The sequence below is a fragment of the Enhydra lutris genome, unplaced genomic scaffold (assembly GCF_002288905.1).
Source record: "Enhydra lutris kenyoni isolate GAN:26980312 unplaced genomic scaffold, ASM228890v2 scaffoldscaffold28, whole genome shotgun sequence".
Taxonomy (NCBI): Eukaryota; Metazoa; Chordata; class Mammalia; order Carnivora; family Mustelidae; genus Enhydra; species Enhydra lutris.
In genome coordinates this window covers 187,380-210,545 of record NW_019154112.1, presented here as the reverse complement: position 1 = coordinate 210,545, position 23,166 = coordinate 187,380, and the positions used below count along the sequence as shown (strand labels likewise).

Sequence of the window (23,166 nt, the reverse complement as noted above, 5' to 3'; positions counted from 1 at the left end):
AAAATACAAATGACTTGGCATTGATAAAGCCTGCTGAGTGAATGAATGAACGAATGAATACATCCATTATGAGGGCGGGCTTTGGCTACCTCCCATAGTGAGAATACTGACTTTGAAGGTGTAAGAGGGGGTTGCGGTCACCAAGGCCTGGTGCTGCGAAGATCCTGCAAGTTTCGAATGAACCTGGCGTTGAATATGTTCCCACCCATTGTCCAGGCCTGGGCTGGTAGGGCCTGGGCCTGTGGAGAAACTGTGTGCATGTGTTCTTCCCCAGACCCAGCCTGTGACAAGACCTGCTCCTCGCTGGCAGACCTGGTAGGTGGGAGGGAGATGGAGAATGGGTTATAGGGATACTAAAGTGGCAATTAAGATCAGACTCTTCAAGGTCTAGCCCTGATGTAGAATAGGGCATATGATGGGAGTATGAGGCTGAAACCATTAGGGCTACGTCCAAATTTGAAACCCCTCAGAGAGTACCAAAGGTAAGCACCAGTTGAACCTATGGGAAAAGAGCGTTTCAGATTAGGATGTTAGGTAGAACAATCTGTGAGAGGAGCTGGTGTTCAGAGGAGAAAGGAGCTGAGAGTGATGTTAGGAAAAGGAGTCAGAGGTGGTGGGAGGCTGGTAGGGGAGGGGTTCAGACCTCACCTATTCTCTGTGTCCTGTTCCCCCTGCTTTGATTCTTGGTTGCCTATGAAAACACCAGGCATGTGTATGGGAAGACTGGAGTAGATAGTCAATATAGCCTGATTTGAGGGCAAGGAGGGATGAATACTTACCTGTATTGGGGGATGAGGAATTCAGCCCCCCATGGCGGCTGTAGCAGCAGCTTTGGGCTACCAGCCCTGGGGGAGCCCCCCTGTAGAAGAAATGGGAGATGATGGGGAAGAGGCTATAGGAAGAAAGATGAGTGGGGATGAAGGAATCAGAGGAGAGGAATGAAAGGAATAATACAGGAGAAAGAGAAGGGTAACCACCTTTCCTATGGGGTTTTAAACTAAGCTGTGCCTCAGAAAAGGGGAGGGAGCCCATTTCATACCCCAAGATTTCTCTGGAGTAGTCCTGGTTTGTTGATATTAGTTCTAATGTGTTAAAAGTAAGGGTAAATGTTATCGAAATTATGCCAGAAAACCAGACTCAGGCAAAAAAGTTTGTTGGACCAGGTGCCCTGGTGTTTGGTTTAGAAAACATGGTTACTTTAAATTACAGGATACGTCAGACCAGAGGGAAATAGGGATTGACAAGGCTGAATTCAGGGGGAAAAGGAATTGTCTTGAGAGAGGTCCAAGGGTGGTGGTGGGGGCAGGAAATCAGAATGGGAAGCGGAATCCAGGGAATAGTCAGGAGGCAATGAGTGGATCCCAGAGATGTTGGTTAATATTGACATTTCAGCAATGGGTGGTCTAGGCTAAAGGGTAGACATCACTGCGGAAAGCTGGAGATTTCTGGAGGCAATGGGGGAGTACATCTAGCAGCCTATACAGAGGGATCCAGCAACTACATTACAGGAGACAGAATCTGCATAAGATCCAGCAGATCACAAAGGTAAGGAGAATCAGAGGGCCAGGGATCCCAGGAAAAAAATCAGGTGACACACAAATGAGACTGAGACCTGAAGTTTGGGGGTTTTTTTTGATTTTTTTTTTTCATTGAAAATGTCCATTTAAAAAACACAAAAGAATGCACACTTTATTCAGACAACACTGAAAAGGAGAAGGAAAAGGAGTTGGGAGAGAGGGAGATCCTGCTCCCAAGTACTGGGATGTGGGAACACAGTAGGAGTATCTGATCTACCACACATTCAGAGAGTAGGGAGGGTGAAGACGTTCCATACCCTGGGTATGGAGCAGGGAAGGTTCTTGTTATGGAGGAAAAGAAGGCAGGCCAGGGGGAGAGTTCCCATACCACCTCAAGAAAATCTCACAAGACTGGAATATATCATCATCTAGCTACTGGGGCAGGGTGTATGCAAGAGGGGATCCCAGAAGCTAACAGATACTTGAGACTCAAGGCTTGTTCTGAAACATGGCTAAGAGTGACTCCAGGATACTAAATGGGATCTACTGCCAAGAAATAATTCCCTCACAGAATCTGGATCTAGGGAAAGTGGTAGTATCTTTAGAAGTGTAGGAAGTCTTTAGAGCCTCAAAGCAGACATCGGTTTGGGGGTTCCTGGACACATATACAAAATGTGGGGAGATTAAGAGTTTGGCAATGTTGAGTGGATCCCTTTGGGGACCTGGTCGTCTTAAGACCCTGTCCTTTATCACTGAACTGCTCTGAAGCAGAGCTCATCGGTTGGCTTCAGCAGGCTGAGAAGTTAAGTGTGGTAGGCAGCACAAAACAGTATTAGAGTCACCAGTAATGCTGTAGAAGGACTGTGGGATTTATTCCATGGACAAGACTCCTTAAAATGTTTCCCTGGCAGAGGAGACCCTTAGACCTTCCAAGGTGTTCCATAGTCTAACAGCAAGCAAGAATGTGCTTCTCTGGGTAATGAGTATGAGCCACCCAACCACAGGATCTGGCGGTGAATCAGGTTATCTGTGGGAGTGTTCAGAGCCCACTTAGGAAAGAAGGCGTGCTTTCTACATAAGAAAAGCTACAAAGTATTAGCCCATCTGGGACCCTAACAACATCTTTGCCCAAGAAAGAGGAAGAGGGAATCCTACAAGCTCTGTCAGTTTCCACTGGAACCTGGGGACTACAATGGAAGAGTGGATGTGGGGTTCTCAGGGAAAGGGGGCTCTGCCTACTCCAGGTCTCCCAGGGAGGGAAGGGGGTAACTATCTGTCAGTATCGACTCTCATCAGAGCGGGGAAGGGAACTGTGGAAGGGTGTTATGGACAGGAGAAAGGGAAAGGGAAAATGGGGGAGAGAGAAAAACAGAGAAATCAGAAGTGAAGAGAAAGCTAGGGAGAGAAATCAAGGAGATACCCTCTCCATTTGCTGGCATGGGTTCCTGCTATACAAAGCAGTAACATGAGGCCAGTGGCTCCCCAAACTGTCAGAAACATTGCATCTTCCCAGTAAGCATGAAACCAAGATTTCCCCAATCTGAGAGACTCAGTCCCCCCCACCCCCACCCAATGGATATGTTCTTACTATCCTTCCTCCCATCTCTCACTTTAAAAACTAGAGTCCTGGGCGCCTGGGTGGCTCAGTGGGTTAAGCCGCTGCCTTCAGCTCAGGTCATGATCCCAGGGTCCTGAGATCGAGTCCCGCATCGGGCTCTCTGCTCAGCAGGGAGCCTGCTTCCCTTCCTCTCTCTCTGCCTGCCTCTCTGCCTACTTGTGATCTCTGTCTGTCAAATAAATAAATAAAATCTTTGAAAAAAAAAAAAAAAAAAACTAGAGTCCCTAGTTTTTAAACTAGCCTGGGTGGCTCAGTGGGTTAAGCCTCTGCCCTGTTCAGGTCATGATCTCAGGGTCTTGGGATTGAGCCCCAAGTCTGGCTCTCTGCTCAGCAGGGACCCTGCCTCCCCCTCCCCCTCTGCCTGCCTCTCTGCCTACTTGTGATCTCTGTCAAGTAAATAAATAAAACCTTAAAACAAAACAAAATAAAAACTAGAGTCCCTAGAGTCCATATAAAGTACTATTCTACTCCTTCATGTAACTTACTTCCAGACTGCTCCCATAAATCTGGTCCAATACATTCTTCTCAAAAGGTTTCAGGACTCTCCAATCCACCTGTCCTATTGCTTCACATCTCTGGCAGATTCAAACTCCCCTTTGCCATTGCTAACACCCTCTTTGACAGTTCTGAGGCTCCCTAACCCTCCAACTCCTATTACCTGGTGCGCCGACGTTGGGCTGGGCTGCCCCCAGGGTCGGTAGCAAGCAGAAGGCGGGCGGTAGGGTGTGGGGGGCAGAGGCGCAGGGAACGCAGCAACTCCTGCTCTGGCACAAAGGGGCGGAGGGGACCCCGTTCTGGTGAGTTTCCCAGGCTGCTGGAGCGGGGGGGTGGGTGGGCTGGAGGCGTGGCACGGCGAGGGGCCCTGTTTAGGGGCCAAGGAGGCTCCACAGCTACCTTCAGAACTGGCAAGAGGGAAAATACAGAGCAAGATGGAGAAAGAAGAAAAAGGAGAAGAGAGTGATGACAGTAAAGATTTGGATAGAAAAAAGAGAAATCAGAGCCTTTAGAGAGAACTAATCCTTCTGGGTTAAAGCCCCCAAGCCCAGCCACCCTACCCCAGTCTTACATTCTCGGTCACTAGAGGAATATGGCTTAATGTCTCCCTCTGCTCTCTTGGGTGGCAGCTTTCTTGCTGGAGCTGGCAGTGGAGAGCACACAGACAAGGTAAGCATTAGAAGACATACTGTGCACCCCTCCTCCCAGCCACTACCCCCTTGACCCCGAAACTCTGCTCCCTGACACCACATTTCCTCCTGGGGAAGGAGAGAATTCAGTTCAGCTCCACTGCAGAAGCCCTGTTGCAATGCCTTCACACCAAGAGGGAATTCAGGGGAAATGCTGGAGCACTTTTGAGGGGAGCCAGAAGGAGTAGGCCAAATGCAGAATTGGGGGGAAAGTTCCAGGGGGAGACTCTGGGACTTGGGAGATGCAGGAGAAAGTTGGCTAAGGGAGGCAAGCTCTTACTGTCAGTGGGTGCTGTCACGCCCCCCTGGGATTCTGGGGCAGTGGAATGGTCCCAGCCGGGCCAACGAGGACCCCAGGTCCCTCTAGATGAGATGGACAAAGTCCTTGGTTAATTAGGAATTGCTTTGGAGAGATCAGGGGAGGCTGGGGTAGGGCAGAACCTCTCCTTCCAGGACAAGATTTAAGCTTTATTAGGAAAAAAAAAGTTTGAGGAGAAAACAAAGACATTTGGAGTTAGCACAGTAAATGGGAGGCTAACATATTATGCAAAGCTCTGCTTCCCGTCCCCTCACTTTTCTATTTGCTCCCTCCCTTTCCCTCTCAAGAGGTTCTCTATTGTGTGTGGCAAATGAGAGACTGCTCAGCAAATCCACTTAGGCTTTATCCATGGTCCCTCCCCCTGTGGACTTGGGTCCTCACTGTCCTTGTTGGCTCTCACTCCCTCTCATAGCCTGTAGTCAGCAGGAGCTGGATGGGGGAAGCCTTGGCAAGCAAAGTGAGTCATGGATATGAATTGCCTCCCTGACACTGATCAAAGCTATTAAATGGTAACAGATTGTTCTTTGAGTGGTGGTTACTCCCTTTCCTGGCCATGGAGGAGATAAGAGCTAGCCACAAGGCTAGCTCAGCAAGGGAACATGTCTGTGCAAGCTGTGCATCTCTACCCTTGGGAGGCAGTGAGGAAGGAGGAGTGGGGCTCAGATTGGCAGGGAGTGTGTGTGTATGAGGATGGAATGGGGAGCCTGGGGAGCATTTCAATACCTCCTAGATTTGGTTTCTCCCGATCAATTTCATTATTTTGTTGGAAATATCATAAATTCTGAGCGTTATTTTCTAAAACTATTATTTAAACTTTGGACCATTCATCTCACTATTCTGTAACTGGAAATGGAAGGGGTGGCCGCACTTGTCTATCCCTCAAATGACAGAAACCTGAGGGGTCTGCAAAGGAATGTGACCCTGGCCTACTTTGATGGACCTGAAGCAGCAAGAGATGCCATAAATATCAGTCATCAAACAGGCTCCCGATGAGCTCACTCAGTTAAAAGTTCTGACAAGCCTCAGAAGTACTAAGCTCATGAGGGCAAAAGCAGATGGGTAACAACTGCTGGGACTTGGGCTGCTTTAGAATTTTCCCAAATTGCCCATAATCGCACTGTGCTCCCTGTGGCTTCTAGAGGAGCTAGCCACCATGGCCTACAGTTCCACCCATTCACTGCAGCTTTACCAGCGGGTGTAGAATCAATCGCAGCAGCGCGAGAGTGTCGAGATGCCCTCAGGGAGGGAGCAGGGGGCCCTGTGAGGAAGGAAGCGGTGGTGCCCCTTAGTAAGGGGGCCAGTGGGATCAAGAATCCACCTCTTTCCTTCCCCTTACCCCAACTACTTGGCCAACATATACAAGGTGACATAACTTACGATGTTGATGGGCAAAGAAGCCTTCGAAGATCACAAAGTTGTTGACCTATAAGATGAAACAAGTAAAATATAGTTGTTCATTCAGCCATTCACAACTACATAGGGACAGAACCTTGTCCCAGAAAAACCACAGTGGGAAGAACAAAAGCCAGCCTTCCTGTCCTTATTAACAGACTCAGTTAAAAGCTCAGACCCGGATAAACTGATCCCAAAAGTTGATACAGAATTACAAAGGACCTCAAATAGCCAAAACAATCTTGGGGGATTCATACTTCCTGATCTCAAAACTTACTACAAGGTATGGTTATCGAAATGGTATTGAAGAGGCCAAAAGAGAGACATACAGACCAACAGCATGAATAGAGTCCAGCAAAAACCCCATGTGTCTACAGTCAATTTTCAAGGGATGTGCCAATATGATTCGATGGGGGAAAAACAGCTTCCTTTAACAAATGGTGCTTGGACAACTGAATATTCACATGTAAGATAATGAACATGGACCTCTAACTCACATCAGAAAAAAACAATTTCAACCGGGTCAAAGACCCTAAATGTTTTGGGTTTAAAATTTTTTTTGTTTATTTAAGTAATCTCTGCATTCAATGTGGGGCTCAAACTCACAACTTAGAGGATCAAGAGTCACAGGCTCTTCCGACTAAGCCAGCCAGGCACCCCAAAGATCTAAGTGTCAAGAGCTAAAACTATGAAACTCTAAGAAGGAAACATGGAAGGGGATTGTCTCAGTGGCTCAGTTGGCTGAGCATCTAACTCTTGGTTTCAGCTCAGGTCATGAACTCAGGCTCCGTGCTCAGCTAAGGAGTCTGCTTAAGATTCTCTCCCTCTGCGCACCCACCATGCTTGTGCACTCTCTCTAAAAAAAAAAGAAAGAAAGAAAGAAAGAAACAGGGAAATCTTCATGACCTGGATTAGGCAATTGTTTCTTAAATGTGACACCAAAGCACAAGTAACAAAAGAAAAAAAACAAACTGGACTTCACCGAAAGCAAAACTTTTGTACTTCCAAAGACACAATCAAGAAAATGAAAAAACGGGGCGCCTGAGTGGCTCAGTCATTAAGCGTCTGCCTTCGGCTCAGGTCATGATCCCAGAGTCCTGGGATCAACCCCCACATCAGGCTCTCTGTTCCACGGGAGGCCTGCTTCTCCCTCTCCCACTCCCCCTGTTTGTGTTCCCTATCTCGCTGTGTCTCTGTCAAATAATAAATAAAATCTTTTGAAAAGAAAATGAAAAAACTGGGGCCCCTAGGTGGCTCAGTCATTGGCCCCCCGCCTTCAGCTCAGGTCAAGATTCCAGGGTTCTGGGACTGAGTCCTGCCTGGGGCTCCCAGCTCAGCAGGAAGCCTGCTCCTCCCTCTCCCACTCCCCCTCCTTGTGTTCCCTCTCTTGCTGTCTTTCTCTCTTTCAAATAAATAAGTAAAAGCTTTTAAAAAAAAAAGAAATACACAAAATTATTTAGAAAAATGAAAAAAACCCACAGAATAGGAAAAAATAATTGCAAATCATACACCTGATAAGGGCATTATATCTAGAATATATAAAGAACAAATTACAAGTCAAGAATAGAGAACACACTTTAAAAATAAGCATAAGGAGGGTGCCTGGGTAGCTCAGTTGGTTAAGTATCTGGCTCTTGCTCTCATTTCAGGTCCTGATCTCATCAGGGTCATGAGTTCAAGCCCCATGTTGGGCTCCAGGCTGGGTGTGGAATTTACTTTAAAAAAAAAAAAAAGTGGGCATAGTACTTGAATAAACATTTCTCTTAGGAAGATATGCAAATGGCTAATCAGCACTTGAAAAGATGCTGAACATCATTAGTCAACAAGGAGATGCAAATTGAAACTACAAAGAGATCCCAGTGATATACCCACTAACATAGCTAATCAAAAAAAAAAAAAAGGTGGAGCACCTGGGTGGCTCAGACGATTAAGCCTGTAACTTCAGCTCAGATTGTGATCCCAGGTACTGGGATGGAGCCTGCTTCTCCCTCTCCCTCTGCCTGCTTGTGCTTTCTGTCTAATCAATGAATTAAAATCTTAAAAAAAAAAAAAAAGAAAATGACAAATGTTGGTGAGGATGTCGAGAAATTGGAATACTCGTACAATCGCTTCTGGGCCTTTTTGCTAAGATCAAGTGTGGAATACTCATACATTGCTGGTAGAGGATGTAAAATGTTGGTCATAGGGGCGCCTGGGTGGCTCAGTGGGTTAAAGCTTCTGCCTTCGGCTCAGGTCATGATCCCAGGGTCCTGGGATCGAGCCCCGCATCGGGCTCTCTGCTCAGCGGGGAGCCTGCTTTCTCCTCACTCTCTGCCTGCTTCTCTGCCTACTTGTGATCTCCATCTATCAAATAAATAAAATCTTTAAAAAAAAAATTAAAAAAAATGTTGGTCATTGTGGAAAAACACTCCGTCAGTTCCTCAAAAAGTTAAAGATTACCACATGAACCAGCAATTCCACTCTTAGGTATATACCCAAGAAAACTAGGGACGCCTGGGTGGCTCAGTGGGTTAAGCCTCTGCGTTCTGCTCAGGTCGTGATCTCAGGGTCCTGGGATCAAGCCCCACATCGGGCTCTCTGCTCAGTGGGAAGCCGCTTCTCCCTCTCTCTCTGCCTGCCTCTCTGCCTACTTGTGATCTCTCTCTTTCTGCCAAATAAATAAATAAAATCTTAAAAAAAAAAAAGAAAAGAAAACTAAAAAGATATGTGCAAACAAAATCTTGCACACAAATGTTCATAGCAGTATTACTTATAAGAGCCAAAACATGGAAACAACCAATTCTGAATCAGCTGATAAATGGATAAACAAAATGTGGTATTTGCATATGATGAATATTATTCACCCATAAAAAGGCACGTGGTACTGATACAGGTTGCAACATGAATGAACCCTCTGAAAACATTATGGTAAGTGAAAGGCAAACACAAAGGCCACATATCGTATGATTCTATTTATATAAAATGTGCAGAATAAGCAAATTGACAGAGCAGATTACTGGCTGACAAAGGCTGGGAAAAGGTGTATACAGGAAGTGACTGCTTAATGATTCTGGTTTTCTCTTTGTGTGATGGAAAGGTTTTAGAATTAGAGACCAGGAATAATCAGGCAACACTGTGAATATACTAAAAACCACTGAACTGTGTATTTTCCATAGTTAAGAGTGCATTTTATCTCAAAACCCAAAAACCTGTACCCTACTTTTTAGTTCTCCCAGGACCCAGGGTAATGGAGACACACTGCACAAAACACCAGGGAAGAAGAGGCATCCAAAACTTTCAAAACAGAGGCTTAAACATATACACGTACATACACACACCAGGCCAAATGGCTTAAGTATACAAATACTGAGAAAAACTAAGCTTTAAGTAGCATTCAAATGAATGGAATTGTCAAGGGAAGACATGTTGGAGGACAGGGTGCCACTTTGATAACTAGTAATTGACTATCTTAGAGTCATTTCATTATAGTATCATATTCAATTTGGCCTTCACAACAATCCTTGGAGTCACTATGTTAAAGAGTAAAGACTTGGAGACATGGCCTGCTCAAGCCAAGTAGCTAACAAGTGACAGAGCTGGGCCTCAAGCCCCAGACTCCTAATTCTAGCTGTAGCACTTCAGCCAGGAATACACTGCCCATCAAGAATGGGCAATGGGGGGGCACCTGGGTGGCTCAGTGGGTTAAAGCCTCTGCCTTCGGCTCAAAGCATGGTCCCAGGGTCCTGGGACCTCTGCTCGGCGGGGAGCCTGCTTCCCCCTCTCTCTCTGCCTGCCTCTCTGCCTACTTGTGATCTCTGTCTGTGAAATAAATAAAACCTTAAAAGAAAAAAAAAGAATGGACAATGGGTTAATTAATTGAATTTAAATTTAAAAAACAGTAAAACAAAAAACAAAAAAACCAAAGTGCTTAACATTAAAAAAAAATAAAGAGTGGCAATGGGTTCAAATTCTTGCTCTGCTACTTATTAGCTATGGGAACTTGGTCAAGGCACTAAACTGTATAAATCTCAAATGCAGCCAACAGAAGTACCCATCTCAAAGAGATGTACAAGGGTCCACTGAGACGATCCATGTAGATAGCACAGAGCTCATGAATCATTGTTTACATGATTATTTATACTCTATAATGTTTTGGTCTCATAGTTACTTGGGTATGCCTGATACTGTGCTCCTTTCACTGCTCTCCACTGCCCTCCCCTGTACAAGGGGAAGACATTCTAAATATAAACAGACCCTGCCTGTTTCCTGCCTTGACCCTGTCTACCCACCCACCCTCCTCCAGAAACAAGCACATGCCCAGCATTACTGCCACACCAAACTGCCTGCCATACATAATTGAATACCTATCCGCTTCTGCTCATGCTGGTTCCTATATATGAAATGCACTTTAGCCTGCCTACTTGTCCACTGTCCCCATGACATTCACCTTTCAAGATTAAATTTGTGTCAAGCCTTCCTTTACCCAATCCCCACCCCAAGGTAGCATTCACCACCATGTCTTTATGCCTCTGTAAGCACAATCAAATCATATTACAGTGGAGTAAGTGTCCATGCTCCAAATCCAAGGCTAACTTGTCAACCCAATCTCAACCCCTCCTGCCCATGACATTGTTTCAGCAATTCTCTCCATGTTCTCTGACATCATCACATTTTCTCTCTACTGAGTCGTTCTTATGTTGTTGGTTCTTCCAACTGAAAAGTCAACTTTTTTTTTTTTTTAAGATTTTACTTATTTATTTGACGGAGAGCACAAGTCTGCAGAGAAAGAGGGGGAAGCAGGCTCCCCGATCAGAGAGCCTGATGCAGGGCTTGATCCCAGGACCCTGAGATCATGACCTGAGCCGAAGGCAGAGGCTTAAACCACTGAGCCACCCAGGTGCCCCAATCAACCCTCTCTTAATCCACTTTCCCCTCTAGCTCTTGCTCTTTCTTTGTTCCCCTTAAAGCAGCATTTTTTTTTTTTTTTTTTAAAGATTTACTTATTTGAGGGATGCCTGGGTAGCTCAGCCAGTTAAACACCTGCCTTCGGCTCAGGTCATGATCCCAGAGTTCTGGGATTGAGTCCTGCATCGGGCTCCCCACTCAGCAGGCAGTTGGCTTCTCCCCTTGCCCGTTACCCTGCTCGTGTGCTTGCATGTGCTTTCTCTCTCTCTCTCTCAAATAAATAAATACTTTTTTAAAAAAAATTTACTTATTTGAGAGATAAAGAGCTTGCAGGCCAAGTGGGAGGAGGGTGGGGAAAAGGGAGAGAAATCCTCAATCCTGTTGAGCCTGGAGCCAGACAAACAGCAGGGCTCAATCCCAGGACCCTGGGGATCATGACCTGAGCCGAAATCAAGAGTCAGACACTTAACCAGTTGAGCCACCCAGATGCCCCCACTTAAAGCAGCATTTAAGAGTGGCCTATTCTTTTTTTTTTTTTTTAAAGATTTTATTTATTTATTTGTCAGAGAGAGAGAGAGAGGGAGGGAGAACACAAAAGCAGGTAGAGCAGCAGGCAGAGAGAGAAGCAGGCTCCCTGCTGAGCAAGGAGCCTGATGCGGGACTCCATCCCAGGACCCTGGGGATCATGACCTGAGCTGAAGGCAGCAGCTTAACCAACTGAGCCACCCAGGCGTCCCAAGAGTGGCCTATTCTTGTCTTCACTTCCTAGCTTCTCAATCTCCTAAAGCCCACTCCATTCAGTCTTCCACCCACCACTGCACGGAAAAGGCTGATTAGGATCACCAGTGGCCCCAGGTAACTAAACTCCCACTCCCCCTGCTGTGTTCCCTCTCTCGCTGTCCCTCTCTCTATCAAATTGATAAATAAAATTTTTTAAAAAGAAGATTTTATTTATTTGAGAGAGGTAGCGAGAACATAAGGGGGTGGATATATAGGGAGAGGGAGAAGCAGGCTCCCCATTGAGCAGGGAGCCAGATGTGGGGCTCAATCCCAGGATCCTGGGATCATGACCTGAGCCAAAGATAGATGCCCAATGACTAAGCCACCCAGGCACCCCAGGATTCTTGTTTCCTAACTGGTCTACTTGCTTCTATCTTTGCTCCCCTACTGCTATTCTTTTTTTTTTTTTTTTAAAGATTTTATTTATTTGTCAGAGAGTGGGGGGGCAGGCAGAGGGACAAACAGGCTCCGTGCCATGCAAGGAGCCTGATGCAGGACTCAATCCCAGGATCCCAGGATCACGACCTGAGCTGAAGGCAGATACTTAACCGAGTGAGCCACCCAATCGTCCCTCCACTACTGCTATTTTTTTTTTTAATTTTATTTCTTTATTCATGAGAGGTAGAGGCAGAAGGAGAAGCAGGCTGCCCAAGGAGCAGGGAGCCCAATATGGGACTTGATCCCAGGACCCCAGGAACATGACCTGAGCCAAAGGCACACGTTCAACCATCTGAGCCACCCAGGCACCCGCCTACTGCTATTCTTTTTTTTTTTTTAAAGATTTATTCATTTATTTGACAGACATCACAAGTAGGCAGAGAGGCAGGCAGAGAGAGAGAGAGGAGGAAACAGGCTCCCTGCTAAGCAGAGAGCCTGATGCGGGGCTCGATCCCAGGACCCTGAGAGATCACGACCTGAGCCGAAGGCAGAGGCTTTAACCCACTGAGCCACCCAGGCGCCCCTTGCCTACTGCTATTCTTAACAGCCAAAGTAGTCTGGTTAAAAGTAAATCAGATTATCATACCCCTGCTCAAACTCCTACCATGACTCTCCTCTTTCCACTTAGAGCATAAACTAAAGCCTTTACAATAACCTATAAGGTTGGAAATAATATTCCTCCCCCACTGCTGCCTGCTCTAATCTATACACTCCCCTTCACTCCTGCTGCTCTAGCCACGCCAGCCAATTCACTTGCTCAGGCACATTCCTAACTCATGGAGTTTGTACTAGACATTCCCTTTGCCTGGGATGCCCTCTCTATACTCTCCATTACCTGGCTCGTATTATTGCTTCCTTTAAATTATTGCTCAAATGGCACTTTCTCAGTGAGGTCTTCCCTGACTATCCCACTTAAACTTGCTACCCCATGCACACCCATCCCCACAGTGGTACTCGCAAGCCTTCTTAGTGGCTCTCATCTTTCCAGAACACTTATCATCAACCATGCTACACACTCATAGCTATATTTGTCTAACCAACTAGAATATAAGCTCTACAAGGGCAGAGACTTTTATCTGTTTTGTTGAGTAAGTATTCCTAGTGTCTAGAACAGTGTCAAGTGCTCAATAAATATTTGCTAAATGAATGGACAGCATTAGTAACATTATTCTGTATTTACTTATACACAAACCACATTCTCCACATTAGACCAAAACTCCCAAAGGATAAGGAAAATATATTTTTCTGAGCCTTAATAAACACTGAGGTGCAAATGAGCTGGCTACATCTGGAGCACAAACATACTATTGGGTACACAGAACAGTGAAAAATGAAAATAGATGACAGCAAAGAGCTGCACAATGAGAGATGTTACCCCCTCAAAAAAAAGGTGAGGGGAAGGAAGAGCGTAGCTGTATAAAATGAATCCTATACAATGGGGAATAAGAAACACTTGGAAGATTCCACTTCTTTGCCCCAAATAAACAGATTCAATGCAAATGCTCAGTCAGGATCTACCCTCTGAAACCTCTAACCTGTGGGACTGTGGTCTCCAGGTTGTAATGTTTATTCAGGAACTTAAGCAGCTTCTGTGAGGGTCGGTCAATGGCCAGTTGGTGTGGTTCAACTCGCTCCTTCTGCAGGGAACAGGAGACTTAGGGTAGGAGAAGGTTGGAGGAGAGCATGCCAATAGGAACCCAGGAGCCTGGGAAGGGAATAGGAGGATACGGGAACATGGCAGGCAGGAGGGTACAAGGCAGGGCCTCTGGAAGGGGTTAGTGCAAAGGAGACTTTGATCTCTGTCTTGGATAGACTGGTGAAATAAGTGACACCTGCAACATATAGTGGAAGAGTTCTCGCCCATGGCCATGGCGTTGAAGAGACTCATGGATGTAAAAGTCCAGAATGCAAAGCGGTTCTACCTCATTGTGAGCCTCACGATCATCCTAAGAGGGAAAGAAAAACAAGTACCTTTTAGGACCCAGACATCGTTGCTGCCTCCCAACGTCCAGACCTTTTATTCTCAGAAGCCAAGGGATGTGAACTCTCAGCTTGTAGTAATACTCACCAGTACAAAGAGTTTCTTGTATCCAACTTTAAGGAAGCCGATAATGGCTCCTTTTCCAGCCCTGTAGGATGGGGAAAATAATGAAACAAGCTAGTAGCAGCTATTTGTAAGGGAGAGTCAAGAGGAAGAGGGATTGGGGGAGGAAGGAATCAAGTATGGGATGGAAGAGCATTTGGCACTCACGGTCGCGCTGAAGTGTCTTTGAGCACATACATAACATGACGGTTACTCTGCATCCTTGATGCACTGGTGATGGGAGCAGGAAGATGCTGGGCCTGCCAGGAAGATAAAGACAGACTTTCTGTAAGTCCATTTCAAAGGACCTGTGCTTTCCTTATCTACAGGCCCCAGAAAGGCCCTCCCCTTTTCTCCATCTAAAGACTCCCCAGTACCTTGGCAGAAGCCTTGCCCAGTTCATCTACAATGGTCATAATTTGCTGTTGCAGATCAACACTACAGAAAAAAAACAAAACAAACAGGGAAACAAGAGTCAGATACTCACTGAATTAGAGGATCCTGGGAACCTTGGCCATAACCTCAACCCAGGTTCAGCACTTAAGACTCTCTGACTTTACCTTGGAGACCTCCAATCTGATTTTCTACCCCACCTTTCTGGAACCCAAACTTTTGCCACACCTCTTTTCAATACAGTACACTCCCTCCTCCCTGAGGTTACTGCTGGGAAGCAGGAAGGGCGGGTCAACCACATCCTTTGGTTAGAACAAATCAGGCCAAGGAGTGAAAGGTCACAGATGCAAGTGCCCATCAATTCCACTAAGTCTAAGGTCAAAAGTCACCATATGGGCGAGCCAGGGCAACAAAAGGAGAGGTCACTAGTCAGCGAGAAGGGGGCGTGGTGCCTGGACCAGGTTTTTCAGAAGAACAAGGAGAGAAGGGCTTTGGGGCGGGTTTGAGATGTCACCGGGCCGGCGTTGTGGTTCCGGGTCGGCGGGCTGGGGGTCGCAGGTGCTGGTCCAGCACCGTGATCCGCTCCGGGAGCAGCGCATCCACATCGAACGAGAACTCCATGGCCCATTGTGCGTGGCCAGACCCCGCCCCATACCACGTCACTTCCGCCCCTCCCTGAAGGGAGGAGGTGGGGGAGAGGAAGCACTTCTGGAAGCCTTTAATTCCCAGCAGCTATGGAGGGGCTCAGGACCCGCCCCATCCTCCGCCCATCCCCTTTCATATACCGCCCCAAGCCTTCCAGCAACTCCCAGCGGGCCAGTCCCTTAACGCTACTCCCCATCCCCACGGCTGTCACAGCGATGCATTTTTCCTAGCCTAGTGTCCCATTCTCCAACCCCTTCAACAGCCCCACCCCCCATGCCCCAACAAACACCGAGAAAACTGCTAGGTATCGTGGGAACACTGCCACTGCGTAGGACACAGGAGGCCAGAAAGGCGACCATGACATAATAGCCCAACTGTTCACTTATGGTGATTTCTGGTCCCAAGAATCACTGGCTGGTCTGGCTCAAGCCTGATCCCTCCTCTCCCCACAGCCAGCACCCATTCACCGGCAACCCACCCCCCACCCCCAGCACAAATGGCATTAATCTGAAACTCAGCCAAGAAACAGGAGATACAGCTTTATTGTGAAAAAGCCACGTTAACAGAAATCTGAAGCAAGTAACAACGTTTAGCCTATTACTTACAATATATAGAGTATGGGGTTTCCCATACACATCTGTCCTGCCCTCCCCTAAGCCTGGAAGCATTTATTCCATTCAACAGCAATCATTTCTTCTCTCTGGCCCTGAGCCTGCCATTGGCCATAGAGACAAAATTCCCCAGAGTGAAATCCCATCATGTAATTCCTAGGCACTATCTCTTAACTCCTTCCCAGTCTACAGCTCCTACAGAGCACTCTGGGGGCTCTTCTGCTCAGTGGAGGAGGCTTCAGCTGGGGTTGTGAGGGGCACCTCAGGCATTGATTCAGGTGGGGGACCACTCTCTTCTTGGAGATGGCCCTGATAGAGCCGTCGAAGGCGGGACAACTCTCTCTCTGGTGGCTGTTTCCAGCTGTACCATGGATACCAGGGATCACCTGAAACCAGGGAGGGCGCTGGCAGAGTAGCACTCACAGCTCCATGAGAGGTACTGAAGTCAAGGTCCCGAGGTTCAACCTGAGGAATGTGGCAACTGAGGAGACCTAGGGGATTAAAGAAAAAAAGGAAGAGAAATAAGGAAGGGTAGTTGGGGTTAAAACAACATGTAAAATGACATATAATGGGAGGGAGGAATTTAAGGGAAGAAAAAGGAAAGAGGATTAAGACAACGGGGCAATGACAACGTAAGAGACTCAGGAGAGAGAAAAAGGGACAATGGAGTGCTGAAAAGAGATTCTTGGGAAGAACATGTTGGGTGCCACCTCCTCCGACAGGTAGGAGTATTTATATCCACCCTCCAGCCCTAAATCACCTTCTTTATGGCTAAGAAAAATGCAGTGGGCCCCTTCTCATGCTCACCATGATCTCTGGCTTTCTGGATGGCCTGGGTCAACTTCTTGTGTTGCTTCATACAGACCCCTGAACGAAGAAAAGGAAAACAGTGCTCATTCTAGAAAGCAGAGTAAATAGAGAATACAACTGCTTCTATATGGTTATAAAGAGCTGGGTTTGGATAACTTGCTCTACCTAATAACCCTACTTCCCTGACCCCTCTGATTGGCCTCAGTTTCCCCACCTAGGCAATGGGAAGAATCCTCCCTCTCTGAGAGCTGAGAGTAACACTTTAGTGGGGTCTAGCCACTATAGAAAAGCTATTTAACTATAAAACCTCCAAGAGCAAAAAATAATTCAAAGGGCAAGTTTGGTTAATTAAAGGTTTGGGTTGGACAATCCATTGAGAAAGATTCAGTAAAGGAAGAAGGGGCTCCTGATCTAGAGAAGGTGATCTGAGAGAGTAGCAACATAGTTCCTTCAGCTTTTTATAGCTTCACTGCAAAGTTGTTTTTGTTTTTATTTTATTTGTCAGAGACAAAGTGTACAAGCAGGGGGAGCTGCCTCCCCATTGAGCAGGAAGCCTGACATGGGGCCAGGACCCTGAGATCATGACCTGAGCCATCCAAGCATCCTGGCCATAAAGCTCGTCTTTAAAACTCCCTGACTAAACAAATAAATAAATAAATAAAAACTATAAATAAATAAATAAATAAATAAGAAGCAAAACTCCCTGACAGACCAAACTCCACTGATCATGTTGCCATTCCTAAAATGGAGGATTCAGATTATTCTTTGCAAATTTATCTTGCTTTAGAGCATGGTTAAAAATTTTTTCTGTGTCAGGCCACATAAATTTTAGGATCTGCAAGTCCCACAGTTTCTGTCTCAGCTACTCAACTCTGTCACTGTAGCCTGGAAGCAGTTATAAACAGTATGAAAATAAACAGATATGGCAGTGTGCCAGATTTGGCCTGTGGCCTTCATTAAGGAATAGACATAATTTTTTTTTTTTAAGATTTATTTATTTGACAGAGAGAGCGATCACAAGTAGACAGACAGGCAAGTGGAGGGGGCAGGCCACCTGCTGAGCAGAGCCCCATGTGGGGCTCAATCCCAGGACCCTGAAATCATGACCTGAGCCAAAGGCAGAGGCTTAACCCACTGAGCCACCCAGGCGCCCCAGAATAGATGTAATCTTTAATTTTTAGGATTATAACTCCAGACTTGGAAGATCTAATTGGATTGTTGGCAGCAAAAAGAATTTATAGGACAGTCATTTGCTAGAAAACCTTTTGTAAAAGCAAAGAGATCCTATAGAAAGGAAGTAATTACCACTTCTAAGAGTTACATTTAGATAACTTACTTACATTGGTACTTGTTTATACCTTTTGTCCACATGTGAATATACCCATTAAGGCAAGATTTCCAACGAAAGTTCATTCATGGGGCGCCTGGGTGGCTCAGTGGGTAAAAGCCTCTGCCTTCAGCTCAGGTCATGATCCCAGCATCCTGGGATCGAGCCCCACATTGGGCTCTCTGCTCAGCGGGGAGCTTGCTTCCTCTCTCACTGCCTACCTGTGATCTCTGTCAAATAAATACATAAAATCTTAAAAAAAAAAAAAGTTCATTCATGCTTTTTATGCCTTATGTAAGGGCCATCAAGTTACCTGTTGTATGACTGAATAAATGAGGAGTGCTCTAAGAAAAAGCTATTTTGGTGGTGACAAGGATGATAAGCTAACCTGTGTATGGAGCATGGAAGATGACACCTGTGTGGGCGCAGACAAACTGTTCCAAGAGCTTCACGTTCTGTGGAGGAAAGTGGTAGGGAAACATAAAAGAGCAGGGAGAACAGCAAGACTTTGAGAAACTGGAAGTGCACAATCCCTACACATGTGCATAGACACCCTTAACTCCTATCTCTCTCTAGATGCTACCCTCCTTCATGTCCCAGTTTTAGCCCCATCAATTTGCTGAATACATTTTTTTTTTTTTTGACAGACAGAGATCACAAGTAGGCAGAGAGGCAGGCAGAGAGAGAGGAAGGGAAGCAGGCTCCCTGCTGAGCAGAGAGCCCCACTCGGGGCTCAATCCCAGGACACTGGGATCATGACCTTAGCCGAAGGCGGAGGCTTTAACCCACTGAGCCACCCAGGCGCCCCTTGCTGAATACATTCTTAAAGACTCCGGCAAACATTTCCCATTTCTTGGCCTTGCAACCATTTCATGCACACGCTACATTCTGTCACTGAGACTCACATAGAACCATCTTCTACAGGGGTTAGGTTCTAAAATCAGCCCCTCACACAAAAAATTGGGGACAGTCAGTTGGCAATCCCTGAAATCACTTAAAAATGTTATGTGTTGGGGCGCCTGGGTGGCTCAGTGGGTTGAAGCCTCTGCCTCTGGCTCAGGTCATGATCCCAGGGTCCTGGGATCGAGTCCTGCATCTGGCTCTCTGCTCAGCGGGGAGCCTGCTTCCCTTCCTCTCTTTCCGCCTGCCTCTTTGCCTGCTTGCGATCTCTGTCAAATAAATAAATAAAATCTTTAAAAAGAAAATGTTATGTGTTATAATGTGCATGTATAAATATGAACGTTTACGATAGCATGCTGTATGTAACATATGTATTATTAACATCCATTTTATAGGTCTAATTATGTAGAATGACTGCCAACCAGCAGGTTAATCACAAAAGATAACACCCATGGAAAAAAGGAGATATGCTTGTGGAGTGGAAGAGCAAGCAGAATCATCTGCACTATTCAATTTGTAATCTTTCTTCCTTGGTTATGTAATTGATTCTAAACTGTATACAACTGGTCGTATTCTAGTTTTTTTCAAGATTTATTTATTTCAGAGAGTGAGTGTATGTGTGTGAATGAGTGGAGAGGCAGAGGGAGAGGGAGAGAATCTCAGGCAGACTTCTGGCTGAGCATGGAGCCTGATGAGGGGCTCAATCTCACAACCCTGAGATCATGACCTGAGAAAAAATCAAGAGTCAGATACTCAACCAATTGAGCCACCCAGGTGTTGCCGTTCTACTTTTAAACCAATCGTACACGGTTGAAATTGAGAAATTACCGGGGCGCCTGGGTGGCTCAGTGGGTTAAAGCCTCTGTCTTCGGCACAAGTCATGATCCCAGGGACCTGGGATCGAGTCCTGCATCGGGCTCTCTGCTCAGTGGGGAGCCTGCCTCCCCTTCTCTCTCTGCCTGCCTCTCTGCCTACTTGTGATCCCTGTCTGTCAAATAAATAAATAAAATCTTAAAAAAAAAAAAAAAAAAGAGATTGAGAAGTTATCTACAGTGGTGTCAGGAGGGGACTGAGAGCAGTCAGATACTCCAATCTGCTGACTGATATATGAATTCCTTCGAACTCCCCTAATGACCAATCATTCAGCTTCTGCTCCAATACCTTTACCAAAGTTCAGAAGAGCATTTTACCCATTATTTATTTTTTTTAAAGATTTTATTTATTTATTTGACAGACAGAGATCACAAGTAGGCAGAGAGAGGAGGAAGCAGGCTCCCCGCCAAGCAGAGAGCCCGATGTGGGGCTCAATCCCAGGACCCTGGGACCATGACCTGAGCCGAAGGCAGAGGCTTTAACCCACTGAGCCACCCAGGCACCCCTGCCCGTTATTATTATTATTTTAAGAATTTATTTATTTGATGGATAGAGATCACAAGCAGGCAGAGAGGCAGGCAGAGAGAGAGGAAGGGAAGCAGGCTCCCTGCTGAGCAGAGAGCCCCACGCGGGGCTCCATCCCAGGACCCTGAGATCATGACCTGAGTCGAAGGCAGAGGCTTAACCCACTGAGCCACCCAGGTGTCCCCCATTATTATTTTTATATGCTTTTTGAACTCTTTTAAGGAGCAAGTCCTATCCTTGCAATAAATTTTTTTTGAAAAATAATTGAACTCTGTATATTGCTTCATGCATTTGCTCTCCAGCCTTAAGTATGGGCTTGTTACCAAACATCAACATGACAAAAAAACTATAAAACAAACAAAAAACAAAAAAAAATCCCACACAACCTCAGGGGCCTCTGGGTGGCTCAGTCTGTTAAGTGTCCGCCTTCAGTTCGGGTCATGATCCTGGGGTCCTGGGATCAAGCCCCATGTTGGGTCCCCTGCTTGGTGGGGAGTCTGCTCCCACTCCCCCTGCTCCTCTCCTGCTTGTGCTCTTTCTCCCTCACTCTCTCTCTAAAAAACAACAAAACAACTAACCCAATCTACTTGCTAATAATTGCAATGGATATAAATGAGCCTTTAGCCATTAGAAATAGACACTTTGGGGTGCCTGGGTGGCTCAGAGGTTAAGCCTCTGCCTTCGACTCAGGTCATGATCTCAGGGTCCTGGGATCGAGCCCCGCATCCGGCTCTCTGCTTGGCGGGGAGCCTGCTTCCGCCCCTCTCTGCCTGCCTCTCTGCCCACTGGTGATCTCTCTATCAAATAAATAAATAAAATCTTAAAAAAAAAAAGACATTTTTCTGACCTGCAATTTAGACTGTGAATTCATAGGTAAGAGATGAAGATTTTTAGTATAAGCCACAGTAGAGGACAAAAAGCTGGAAAAAGGAATGTTTTTATACTACTAGAAAATCAATGCAAAATAGACTGTAGAGGTGCTAGGTTATGAAGAAGAGTGGGGCACCCATGGTAATCTCTTTAGCACTACAAAGAGGCTCCAAATCCTTATTCTAGAGAAAAGACTGCCCTTACCCTAAAGTCGACATGCAGCTTGTGATCCCGGCAGATGGGACAGGGATTCCCAGCAACTTTATCTCTACGCTGTGGAGAAAAGAAACTAGTAGTTGAAGAATGTTCAAAGTCCTGTGAGAAAATGTGCTACTGTCACCGTCACTATGGCATTCACCCTCATTCCACATCCCATCCACATACCACCTTCAGAAACTCACAATACATGTCTTTCTAGTCCGTTGTGGGGGTATTCCACCTTTGTGGTTTCTACGGTAGTCAGCCCAGACGGGGCGAGAGCCATAGCGGTTCTGGTATTCTGAAATGAAAACTCATACAAGTTATTCCTGGTGGGGATAGCAGAAGTGTCTCTGTCCATTTATTGCAGACCCCACATGATCCTCCCCTTTCCCATTCAGAGGTACCTTCTGAGTCCAGATATTTCCAGGGTTCATTCTTATAAGGTGTTATCGGAATTGGGGACAAAGAATCTTCCTCAGAGGGGCCTCTGGTGCAAAGAGTCTGAAGAGGAACCTATAAATAAGGCAATAAATGAGAAAATGAGTTCGAGGAAAGGAACTGATAGTTTCACTGCCCACATTAGGGACAAGAAAAACATGCCCATCGTACTAATGGAATAAAGCAAAAATATATTTAGAAAATAGCATTTTTGCTGGGGTAAAACTGAAGTCATCAACAACCATTTTCTGTCTCTGACTGGATCCTGAAGATAATGTGAGAGGGTAACTAGGATAGGTAACTAGGAAGCAGTCTTATTTGAGAAGACACACATGATGTGTTCGTGCTTTCAAAGATGTACTGAGGAAAGGGAAAAGAAAGGAAAAGGGAGAATGTCTAGATTCTTGGAAGGAAGGTCCCTAGGGGGGAGAGGATGCATTATAGGTGAGTCTCCAACCAAATCCAACCTCAATCATTGAATTTCCCAGCCTTACAAAAGTTGAAGGTCAACATTCCACAGGTCAGAACAAACTTGAGTCCTAACGCTAGCTTTAAAGCTACCAGAGCTGTTATTAACTCCGTGGTGACCCCTGTCACCACTCTTAGGGAGTGGCAGCTGTGCAACCTTTCCTATCCCACCCTGCCCCACCAAGAACCTACACTGCCCTACCAAGAACCTCCAGTGTGGTGAGTACATGAGGCTGGAGGGAAACCTCAATGTAGAAGACTAATATCTTGTATGCTCTGGTTAAAAAAAACAAAACAAAAACTTAATTTAGCTAGAGAAAGAGAGCTAAGGAACTGGTCCTCAGGTCGTGAGAACGTATCCTAGCTTTACTGGGAGATAGCTCAGCAGGTAGAAGTTAGTGTCCCTCAACTCAAAGACACTCCAGGGCACGAGAGATTTAAACATTATATGTTTGCTTAAGAGCTGGTTGTGTACGACCAAGAGGCCCAATCTTTCACCTAATTCTTTAGCCTAGTTGGTGCCTTGGAAAAGAATATCTAACTCTTTTCCCTTGGCTGGGGATTAAAAACCCGGGAAGTACTGAGAAGGGTGAGGGGAAGGCGAAGAGTGGTGAAAGCAATGCTGCCTAAACAGCCAAGGCATAATAAGGACTCGGGAGAGTCTCCGCTCCTGAATTCCCAGCAATGGAGCGACGACCTACAGAAAGTATAAGTAAGTCGCGGTTGTACAAAATGTGCTCCAAGGAGCTACCTGAACTCCGTAGGCACCTCTGAAGGGCGAAAGGGTAGGAAGGAGCCTCCGCCACGAACACAAAACGGAGGCCGCCATGTTGACGTACGCCAAAGGCAGGAAGAGCCGGAAAGGCAACTGCGCATGCTCCAAGAACCTG

General features: G+C 46.1%; 2 protein-coding genes across 8 annotated transcripts; both read right to left on the bottom strand.

The window, feature by feature from the left end:
• Window positions 1-14: 14 nt before the first annotated feature.
• On the bottom strand, window positions 15-15,265 carry LOC111152370 (alpha tubulin acetyltransferase 1). Of its 7 annotated transcripts, none has more exons than XM_022510889.1 (11): window positions 15,123-15,265; window positions 14,593-14,653; window positions 14,384-14,475; window positions 14,201-14,261; window positions 13,965-14,078; window positions 13,668-13,769; window positions 6,016-6,061; window positions 5,828-5,896; window positions 4,202-4,273; window positions 3,794-4,037; window positions 15-2,827 (listed from the first exon to the last, which is right to left on the bottom strand). In XM_022510889.1, exons 1-11 carry the CDS (start codon window positions 15,227-15,229, stop codon window positions 2,794-2,796), a joined length of 1,002 nt encoding a protein of 333 aa, XP_022366597.1. In that variant the 5' UTR covers window positions 15,230-15,265; the 3' UTR covers window positions 15-2,793. The 7 variants fall into 7 exon arrangements, 6 of the variants coding, with proteins under 6 accessions (XP_022366597.1, XP_022366595.1, XP_022366598.1 ...); XM_022510887.1 differs by lacking the exon at window positions 15,123-15,265 and adding an exon at window positions 14,776-15,098 and having other exon boundaries at window positions 15-312; XM_022510885.1 differs by lacking the exon at window positions 15,123-15,265 and adding an exon at window positions 14,776-15,098 and having other exon boundaries at window positions 245-859.
• A 507-nt stretch (window positions 15,266-15,772) lies between these two features.
• Window positions 15,773-23,163, bottom strand: LOC111152372 (mitochondrial ribosomal protein S18B). The gene is made up of 7 exons (XM_022510895.1): window positions 23,028-23,163; window positions 21,775-21,883; window positions 21,571-21,668; window positions 21,374-21,442; window positions 18,390-18,456; window positions 16,672-16,731; window positions 15,773-16,355 (listed from the first exon to the last, which is right to left on the bottom strand). The coding sequence occupies exons 1-7, from the start codon at window positions 23,103-23,105 to the stop codon at window positions 16,060-16,062; spliced, it is 777 nt and encodes a 258-aa protein (XP_022366603.1). The 5' UTR covers window positions 23,106-23,163; the 3' UTR covers window positions 15,773-16,059.
• Between the last annotated feature and the right edge of the window lie 3 nt (window positions 23,164-23,166).